Here is an 11,285-nt window from a genome sequence, read left to right on the forward strand (position 1 = left end):
AGCCTACTACAGCTGACCCAGTTTTGCATAATGGAACAGTGCACTGATATGCTAATTGAGCATAATGACATTTAGCATGCTGTGCTAACTGGGAATATATTTTTATAGATGTGTTGTGTTCATTAGCTGTGATAGAACTTGCATCTGCTGACCTAGTAGTGCTTTATCGAATCTGGAACTGCCATTGCTGACAGGGATTATCGCAATTAAACACTGATTTTCTAAATGGGCATGAACGTAGCTGATACCTATTTTCTAACATCACATAATGGAATCTGGCACCACTGTGCTTAGCAGGCTAAATGAAATCTGGCACTGTTGTGCTAACATGACAGAAGAGTACTTGGCCTCACTATGCTAAGTGGGCATAGTTGAACCTGCCATGTTTTTGCTAACTCTGCATATTTGGAGCCTGGCATTTTTACAACTTGACATAATGGAATCTGGCCGTGTTCTGAAAAATGAGGGTAATAGAATATGCCACTTCTGTACTAATGGGACATAATAGCATATGGAAATATGGCACCCGTTGGTATACTTGAACCTGCACTTATGTGTTGTAGTATTCCCGGCTGACGGAATCTGGCCGACTGCTGTAAATGGGTATGATAGAGCTTACCACTCCTGACCTAATCGGACATACATAAATCTAGCATTGCCATGCTAACTGGGAATAATGGAAGTAGGTCTGGTTTTGCCAACTTGGCATGATGGATTCTTGCTATACAGTGCTAAGTGGGCATAATGGATTCTGCCTGTGCTGTCTGAAATGGACATAATCGAATCTGGGGGATGCTGTGTTACCTGGGCCTTGTTTTTAAGTGCACCTAACTGAATATGTCAGTGCTTTCAAAGCTCAGCACAATGAAAACCTTGCTTCTTTGCTAATAGGGCATAATGGAGTCTTCCAGTGCTATGCTAACTGGGTATACTACTATCTGACCTTGATGTGCTAATATGGCATCATAAACACGTACATGTTTTTGCAAAATGGGGTTAATGGAATATAGCAGGACTTGGAGGATCTGATAATTGGATGGCAATGAGTGCTGGGTGTATTGATGGAATATGTCAATGGTGTAAGAACATTGCTTTTTCAGTAAGAAACCTTAATAGGATGTGAGTATCTTGGCTTTTGATGGTTATGTCCAGTATATGATGGTGCTATCTTCCATCTGATATGAGTACCAGCACATTGAATGGCAATATCAGCAAATGATGAAAGTCCTTAGCCATAAACTGGCAATAGCAGCCAATTGGTGTGAGTGCCCGAGCAAAGGCCATTTGCTGTGTGACAAAGTCACCTGTCTGACTCTGAAATAGAGTGGTGGGAACTGCAGCATCCCCTGGCTACCCAACTGTAACACAAACAGTCAGCACGTGATTACCATATTAACCCAATTTGACACACTATCACTTTAAGGGAAAGTTAGAGGGAATATGACATCCCTAAGCTTAGACAGAGTGGCCTTTTGAGTTCTGACCTATTTGCACAGAGAACTGTTGCACTTGTACTCATGCAGGCAATGGTCATTGGGTGTTTGTTGTCTCTGCTGCTTATCTCTGCCTTATGTGGACGTTATACAAAATCCAAAATGGACACTCGATGAAAAGGCTAAATCCAGAGGATATGAGGTAGGGATTCGGATCTCAGCAGTGTTGAGAGTGCAACCAAGAAGAGAATACAATCCATCATGGACCCCCATTCAGGGCTGTGCACACCTGAGTTCTTTGGTTCAGAGAGAGGCTGGAAGGCACAGTCATGCCCATGTATAAGGAGAATAGCTGGTGAATCTGTGGTGGGAGTTTGGGGAAAGTGCAACTTTGGAGATGGCTGGAGTGAGAAGGATATTGGTAGCTGAGGTAGAAGGAGATTGACAACGTAAGAGGGATGTGAGATATGAGGAGGTGATGAAGGAGGGTAGTTAGGAGGAAGTGATAAAGGAGAATAAGAGAAGAAACTGGAGCAGTGTACAGAGGAGGTGATTAGGAGGTAGGATGGAGAATGCAGTGAGAGGAGGTGAAATGAGGGGTGCCAGACACAGTGGTACCAGAAAAGAAAGGAGCAGGGTGAGAGAGGAGAAGAGCAGAGGAGAAATTATGTTTATACCAGTGCTGTAGGAGTTGGAGAAAGAGAGAGAGTGGAGTAGGAGAAAGGAGAGAGTCCCGATACTGAGCAATCAAAGGAGGAGTGATGAGAGGAGAAGAACAGCATGGCAAAAAAGTAGGAAAGGAGCGCAAAGGAGAGGAGGAGAAAGCAGGAGTACTGTATGCAGAGGTATCAGAGGACCAGGAGAAGAGAGAGAGGAGAGAAGGAGCGAAGGGGCATACTTGCTGTGAAGTTGCAACAGAGGGAAGGGAGAGGTACAAGGGCGAAAGATATAGAAAGAGAAGAGAGAGCGTGTGTGAGAGAGAGAGAGAGAGAGAGAGTCTTCACACCTGAAATAGAAATTCTAGCAGGTGAGAAAAGAGAGTGGATCTGAAGGAGGTTAGGTAGGATGTAGGGAGGACAAGATAATTGTTTGTGAAGAAAGAGTCAAGAAAGGAAAAGAAGGTGGAGCCAAGTAAAGAAGAGGAGCAGAGTACGAACGAGGGGTAGAAGAATAAGGAGCAGGAAAAGGTAGAGAATGGCAAGAAGGGAGAGATGAGGTGGCGTAGCACTTAGAAGAGAAAGAAGGGGATGGATTACAATCCTGTGGAGGGAAAGAGAAGTAGAGTGAGAAGCACATTTGGAGAGTCAACCTCTACACCTGAAAGTGGAGTGACCGGGACAGGTGAAAGACCAAACACATGGCAAGGTGTCAAGAGTGAATGAGATGCCTGAGGAAGGAGGAGAGAGGGACATAGGAATGGAGGATGTCCCCTTGGAAACCAGCACACAGCGAGACATGGAAGAGGATGAGATCGAGAGGGGGCTGGTCAGTGTGGAGCCTGAGACCCAAAGTAAAGAGTTGCTGAGAGGCTTGCAGCACAGCCCAGAAGAACCAGAAAAGGACCCCCACTCTTTCTGGTCTCGAGACTCATCCAGACAGGACACATAGGCCCTCATTACGACCCTGGCGGAAAGTGACTGACCGGACCGCCACAGCGTAAATAGCGTTTCCGCCATTGCACGATGGAGCAAAGTGCGGCCCATTCCGACCCATCGGGCACGAGCACCACGCCATGGCGGAAGTGCAAAGTCCGCGATGGCGGAAATGACCCCAAAACGGCCCACACCGCCACCGTACGGCGCCCTAGGTGCAATACCGCCACCCATCATAGCGGACACCGCAGTGAGCGCCAACCGGAAAGTACGGTGACCGTAAATATACGGAAACGGAAGTAAAAACATGGGCCCGGAACGGGAAACAACACCCCGTACACCTATAAAACCACAAAATACACACAACCACTAAAAACACCACCCTGAGACACATCCCCACCCTCATCATGACCTTCTTCAGGTGCTTGCAGTTCTGCGTCAGGGGGCATGGGCACATTTCTACGTACGCACATGTTGTGTAGCATGACACATGCCATCACCATCTTTGCAACCTTCTCATGGCGGTACAGGAGTGCCCCGCCAGACCTGCTGAGGCACCGGAAACGGGTCTTCAGTAGGCCGAATGCCTGTTCAATGACTACACGGGTACGTGAGTGGGCATGGTTGTAGTCCTCCTCATGCTGGTCCCGTGGGTTCCGGACTGGTGTGAGGAGCCATCTCTTCAGTGGATATCCGGCATCACCTGTATGTGGATGATAAACGAATTATGTGGAATGCCATTGCTACGTACGCACCCCCCCCCCTTCCTGCCAGGTCATTGCCGCATCACATACCCCACATCATCATGCATGAAATGAGACTCACCGAGTAGCCAGGATCTGTTCCCTGCGTGTCGCTCCATGTAGCGTGGTATTGTTGAGTTCCTCAAGACCATAGAATCATGGGTTGATCCAGGGAATCGGGCACAACAATGTGTAATGATCCTGTTGGAGTCACACACCATTTGTACATTCAGTGAATGAAATTGTTTTCGGTTGCGGTACTGGGCCTCCATGGCATGTGGGACGACCAATTCCACATGGGTGCAGTCGATGGCACCAATGCAACCCGGTATGCTGCCAAGTGCATGGAATCCCACTTTTGTGTTGGTTATTTCCTGCTCCGAGCGTGGTAGAGAGATGTAGTCGTCTGCGTGCTGCAGGAGGGCATCGAGCACTTGCAATAGTGTCCGTGAGAACAGTGGCTGAGAAATGCCATGCAACTGTCCGACTGTGTGCTGGTAGGTGCCTGTGGCCAGGAAGTGTAGTACAGACACCACCTTCAGTAGGGGTGGGATGGCGGTTGGGCTATCTATCATGCTGACAAGGTCAGCCTGTGTCATGTCCACAATGGCGGCTATGGTGTCCCGGTCCAAACGGTAGAGGGTGTGGATCTGCTCATCAGTGAGGTTGAACGGATGTGCTCGGAGGCGTGGGATTGCGGGCTGCCTGCGTGGTGGTAGTGGCTGTGCTGGCAGCCCTTGCTGGCCCTGCCTTGCCCTCCTCCTCCTCCTGCGTCTCCTCCGTGCGGCCGGTTGTAGTTGGTGTTCGTCTTCTTCTTGGAGTTGGAGTACTTGCAGTGCTATCAGGTCCCCCAGGGCCAACATCGCGAGTCCTGCTGGTAGCATTTCGGAGTGGGTGTGGTTGTGGGAGGAGACTGGGTGTGCAATTTATGTGTTTTCAGGCTGTATGGCCTCCACCTGTGGTGATTCATTCCACCTGTGCAAGCTGCTCTCCCCTTTGGGCGAGCACGTCCCGCACACAACGCTGCAATTCGAGGAATGGCATCTTGCTATTACAATCATGTATTAGTACCCGATGGCCGTGTAACATTGGTTGATATGTTCATTCGGCTATGGTCCCATTGTTTCACATGCATTCTATGCAGTCGCGAACAGACTTGTGAAGGGTCAGTGGAACGTAGTACTGGAGTAACGGTGGACCCTCATGCATCACTGTACCGAGGTTCACCGACGGGCGGGGCCTCCCATTTGTGAGTGAAGGCAGTTGCCATTTTCACACACAGCCGCAATAGATGGATTAATTTGTGATTTCAAGCGGCCACAGATGCCTTTTCGACGTGATGTTGCAAATGAGGAATTCGAAGGGCGGCGCTTTCGGTCTTCAGCTAGCGGCGAGGAGATGCCCACAGGTCTGACTGCAAATATAACGTTCTATTGTTCAGTGTCCTTGGGACAGGGGCCATGGCGAGGATGCAATGATTGATATGAATAGTTTGGGATGCGCAATAGCGAAGTGGATGATGAGGCCGGACGTTCCCAAATACATGTTACTTCACAACACTGGAATTACGGGCTGGGGCACAGTGGATTTTGCAGGCTGCATAACGCACAGACTCAATGGAATTCTCACATGTTATGTGAGTATGGAAACAGGCGTTATCATTACGGGATGAGGGAATGATGAATGGATGCATGGACAGATGATTTGATACGGTGTTTGCCATGTACAGGGCTTCTTGGAATCTGTCCGCCTCCCCTGCGCTATGTGATGCAGGGCTGCCATAGTGGGACCATCGTCTATCTGGCCTTGTTGAGCCCTCCCTGTCTCGACGCGCCTTCAGACACTTGTGTCCATGCACGTTACCAATCCCATCTGATGGATTCTGTTTTCACAGACGCATGCACAGGTACACTCGTTTGTGATGGTGTTTTCACCTCGATATGGATAGTTATGAGTCGCAAGTGGTTTTGGGGTGGTGATGATCCTTTGGAGTGGGCTAGCATGCATATGGCTGTGGATCTAGTTTGATCATTGAAGTGAGTTGTTCGAATGTAGTTCTGATGGCCATTCTATTCTTTTTCTTTTCTTTTGGTTGACAGGTATCTCCTCCCCTTTTGCCACTGCCATCTGTATGCCACTCCTGCAGATGGGTTTTACTCCCGACACCTGCTGCTTCGTGTTAATCAGTGGAGCAGCATTACGATCTTATGGGACGATCGCCAATGGGCCACATGCCCTTACGCAGTACTAGTGGCTCGGAGCAACATTTCAGCCTTTCAGCTGGACTAGTGCCTCCCTATTGGGACGGCCCTGCGGTTCTAGGCGCTTCCATGTTGCCTTTTCGTACGAGAATGTAGCCCCTGTGTACCATGAAGGAACAGGGCGTCACACAAGAAGTAGCTGGTCATTTATTGCGGATGCAGCCCACAATGGTGAAATGTGTTTTGGAGTTCATGGCCTAATGGCTGTATGGGCTTGGTGAATTTGTTGTGCATTAAATTTCTATTCTGATATGGGCCGTGTAGCATTCTTCTTTGCAAGTGATGCGGCATATTCCTATTTGGGGAGCGATGTATTGTGAGGAGATCTGCATTGGGTTCCAGCTTCGGAGTATAGTTGCGTGGTACTGTGCTGGGCGCGTTTGCCTACGAAGCCCAGTGAGGTCAGGGGTGAGGGCTGCCAATATGACTGTTTGAATGATGTCATGCTCAGGGGCGGGGGATTAGGTTTTGTGTAACAGATGCCGGTCAGCCAGGTGGATTGGTGGAATGATGTGATTATCGGAATATTGCTGGTCACAGGTGCCTGTGTTTGCGTGCGTTTCTTGGTGGGAGACTGAGGTCATGTCCATTGGTATAGCTTCTGTATTCGTGCCATCTGTGCCCTGCAGCTCCCATTGGCCCCTCTTGTGATTCTTTTGTTCGTAGGCATGCATGGGTGACTTGTACATTTCACTGGTTGCATTGTGACTTCGTTGCACCTACGGGGAGTTGTACTATGTGGCCAGGGAGCGGTGTACAGGCACTCAGTGGGGCCGTTTACGGTTGATTCGCGATGCCGTACTTCTCACCATGGCGGAATGGTACTTTCCGCCGTGCTTGATGGCGTTAAGTACATGTCCGCTAGGGTCGGAATTCGTGTACCCTTGCGCCATGGTGCTAATTACGGTTTGGCATGGCGCGCGCGTACTTGGTGCAGTTAGCGTTGGCGTTCACTACGGTGTCGCTAATGGCATCGTACTTTACGGTGACGGGTCATAGTCGCACCGAGCGCTATTCGATGGCGGTATTGCATTTCCGCCATCGTTTTTCGATTTCCGCCAGGGTCGTAATGAGGGCCATACTCTTTTTAGTAATCTGGTCTGGATTGGGGATAAATGGAGAGAGCATCCCGTCCATACACAAGTAACTAAAGACCCATTACAAACGTATGAACTAATACTGTGAGTGACCGGAGAAACTTGGAGGAGTTGTGAGAGTTGCATTTGGTATTTTACAACCGTATGACCCAGAGACATTGACAGACATTTGGCTTCAGTTTTGTAATATGACTAAAACCTGCATAATTTGTTGACAACCGACAAAGGCCTACATAATACATGCGTTGGCCAAAACTATTTGCCTTGTCAGTACTTGTCAGAATCGAGAGATGGAAATTGTGTATTGAGGCTACTGATGAGACCATTTTGACGTAAAAATGTGGGTACAGATCACGTAAAGTACTTTTTCTAGCTTAGCACCATTGAGGATCACATGAAATGTTTGTTCGTACTGACAGGCTGGGCTAATTATGCACAACAAACATATGTATTCTCACATTTGAGGCAGTGTTCGAACAGAGCATTGGGAATAGTACATGTTTTCCCAAGAAGGATTTTTTTTAGATTTAGTTGAAGACACTAAAAGCTATTTATATAAGTATGCTTCTGCATAGGCCAGCTGCTTTATTGGACACATAATCCTGGGAGACATTTGTATCAGGAGAGCAGCAGGGCCTTTTGGGATAGGATGTCCATTGTGGCTATCCGCAGTTCTATGGAAAAAGCTGCTCTGGGGCAGAGGACATTGTGTGGCATAGAGACCACTATGTGAGCTTCTATGCTGTGTAATATAATGAATTGTGGGATATGTAGTTCTGTGGTGGAATTTGCACAAGGTGCTTCAAATGTGATATGGGACATACAGGCATGTGTGTGTGCGTGTGAACATATACTGAGCTAGGCAAAGTAAATCCCTATGGTGACATCTTGGCTGAGTGGTGTATAATGCATTCTAGGATATATATTCCTAATCAGCAATGAGTGGCGCAGGGCGCATTCTTGGAAATTAAGTCCTTGTGGCCTTTGGACCATACAACACATATTTCTTTTGGGCACTTCTATATTGTCAGAGTATATCTTAGAACGCACTGTTGGACAGTTTAATCTAGGACATGCAGTACTGTGGTGCTTGTTTACTTCCTTAAGGAAATTTAAATCAGGCCTGGGTTTTGGGTAATTAGGAATATGAAGGCAACACATCGCTGTATTTGAGATATGAGCTGCACCTGGGTGTATGATGGCTGGACCTCACATGGCTGGAACTAGACATAGGATAACTGAAGATTTGTATATTTGGTGGTTGCATCTGGACAATTGATGTTGTACCCCCCATCTACTGGCAGTATCTCACCTTAACAGTTTAGACCTGAAACATGACGGCAGCAGTGTGCATGGAGGTTTTGTATTTGATGGCTGTGAAGGGGCATATAAAACTATTAGCGTCATTTAATAGAGCCAGAGCCACTAGCGTTGTCACTACTTGTTTAATTTAGCAGTAACACCCAATCCGGCAGTCCTGATCAGTGGTAACGCCCTAGGGCCCAAGGTCCCGCCCAAGCGCAGAGAGGACTTTACTCATGGACCCCAGCACTTTAACACCCAGTCTGGCGGGTCGGATCAGGTGTTATTGTTATTAGCAGCTCAGGTTTCCAATCCGGAGACCCGGGGTGCTGACAGCAATGTTGTGTGTATGAATGAACAGGACGCCAAAATGCGTCCCGTTCATTCATACAAAATACTTACACAAGATGACCCCCACAGAGCTGGAAGACTGGGCTCCAAGCCATGCTGCCTGTGCGCCTGGAGCCATCCAAAAACAATATGAGTGGGGTAGGTGGGTGGGGAGGGATGGGAAAGGTCACTGAGGGAAGGGGAGGTTGCAGTAAACATTGAAGGGCGGGGAGACGCCATCAGGGTGCCTCAAACGCAACTTGTATCAGTAGATTCAGTATGAGATCCAAGCAAGTGATTGGCTGACTTCCCTGCCCTGAGTGCTAATTTATTAACAGGTCTGCACCAGACAGAGCCACGGGCTCTGGTCTCGTGCCATCCTTCCTCTTTCTTTCTTTCTTTCTTTCTTTCTTTCTTTCTTTCTTTCTTTCTTTCTTTCTTTCTTTCTTTCTTTCTTTCTTTCTTTCCTTCTTTCTTTCTTTCTTTCTTTCTTTCTTTCTTTCTTTCTCTCTTTCTCTCTTTCTCTCTTTCTTTCTTTCTTTCTTCCTTTGTTTCGTTCCTACTTTTTTTCTTTCTGAAATAGGTGAAAGATAGATGGAAATAAAGGGTACACTTGGCAGAGGTTCAGGTCAGGGTCTAGGTTTTTTTCCCTCTGTGAATCTTCAGATACCTGCAAACCAGTGATTTGGTGGTTCTGGGCATGCATATGTCTAATGCAGATTATACTCTACACATGTAAACACGTGCACAAAGTAGAACAGTTAAACCTAAATGTTATGTGATATTTTGATAGGTTTTTCTTGCCTAAAATGGACCTCCTGTCAAAAAAAATAGAAGCACTAAAAATTGTCTATGTAATCCAGAAGGATGTTTCATTAAAAGTGATGACCCTGTCAAGTGTGGCAGTACTTACTATTTTTGTTGTGGTTGTCCAATAAAGTATGCTTAATATTTTATTGATGATATTGTCATGGGGGTATGGATTTCATTTGTCATTGGATGGAGTTGGAAATGATAACGATATTGAAAATATGATATACTTTAATAATAATGCCTTGTTTTTTTTTAGCCAATACTTGCTGTACAGCATTCCTACACATCAATACCTGGGAACGATAGGTAACATGCTTCTGGGATTCATGGACACCACTCAATGCCGGGCTGCAGCAGGGGTACCAACATACCATGAAGAGGCACACACGCAAGGTTTTCCACCAGTGTTGGAAACGCTAGCACCACCACGCTATTGTGAGAAGTAACATGTGGATTCCAATCTAAGATGAACGAAGACAATTTGAGGAACTGTGGCAGAATCAGAAATGGCTTGTCCTGTCACAGGCAACATGGACGATGACCCACCAGTGTCTACTCTATCACTACCAGGATATAGCTTTCAAGTTTGATATTTCCAACTATGAATTTTCAATAGGAGCAATCAATTAAGTATCAAATGTAGTTCAAATTTGATGACAAATGACAATTTATCAACAATGATTCCATAATTAAAAGTACACATTGTTAAGTGGTCCAGAATTATTCTTTTTTGACACAGTTCTTCTATCATTGTTTTTGCTTGTGAAGATAGGATGTGTGGACTTCAATTCCCAGCCAACAATTATATCACACCTGATTGTGCAAACAGAACAAATGTGTGAGGACTGAGGGGACTGGCAAGGGATTAGGAGATGTCTGATGGAGCCTGACCGCTTCCCCTGGAATATAACTTCACCGAAATAAAACATTCATATTCAGTGCGGGATTATTATATATTAAGTTCTTTACAGTAAAACAGGACACCTCGTATTCATGATGCAATTTGTTATTTTTTCACATTATTTTATTAAGATGCTTGGTTTATTACAAACATTTCATCTCTCTAAAAACACAATACATATTGCCAAAATCAAACTCTAGTTCAAAAGTACAGTACAAAGTTTACTAAGAACGCTGCACAAAACGATACATGCATAGTAAATAAAAAAAATAAAAACACCAGGTTTCGAATACAAACTCATTGCAATACTACCCAAGGCACCTTAGTCAGTTCATACAGTATTTACTCCCAAAAACAACTAGAAAAAGATAACACACCAGTCATTGGTCACCCCCCTTTCTCTTGGAAGTTCTTAATTGATTATTAGCTTGATTCATGGAAATAATGTGCGCTGAAATTTTCGGTGCAAGCGTGCGAAAGCGTGCGAATCGCAGTGCCAGTGCGAAAATCGCAGCAAAACCCGCGCACAGCGATTCATGGAAGTCCGTGCGCGAGGACATTCCAGGATGTGCGCCAAAATACTGCGTGGCGCACGCTGGCGCACACGTCTTCAAAGCGCGTGCGCTAAGCGCACAGCGAAAGCGCTCATAGCGTGGCGCACACAAGAAAAGTAGGCGTAACACGGGGCGTGGCACGTGGAATGGGGAACAACGCGTGAAAATGAGGGTGTCACGGGGGAAGTACAGGAGGCCAGTGCGCGGAAAGCCCACACGCTCGCCTACAACTCGTATTCATGGAATCGAATAGGGCAAA

The 11,285-nt window shown here is 46.5% G+C and overlaps 1 protein-coding gene across 1 annotated transcript in view; it reads left to right on the forward strand.

The window, feature by feature from the left end:
* Positions 1-10,261, forward strand: part of LOC138513013 (membrane-spanning 4-domains subfamily A member 4A-like) — a 327,001-nt gene extending 316,740 nt beyond the window's left edge. Inside the window, exon 6 of the mRNA XM_069627729.1 lies at positions 9,828-10,261. Coding sequence (XP_069483830.1) covers positions 9,828-9,881 — 54 coding nt within the window. The 3' untranslated portion in view covers positions 9,882-10,261. The remainder of the gene's footprint in view (positions 1-9,827) is intronic.
* The last annotated feature ends 1,024 nt before the right edge of the window (positions 10,262-11,285 follow it).

Source organism: Ambystoma mexicanum, chromosome 12, assembly GCF_040938575.1.
Source record: "Ambystoma mexicanum isolate Mex_15411 chromosome 12, UKY_AmexF1_1, whole genome shotgun sequence".
NCBI lineage: Eukaryota > Metazoa > Chordata > Amphibia > Caudata > Ambystomatidae > Ambystoma > Ambystoma mexicanum.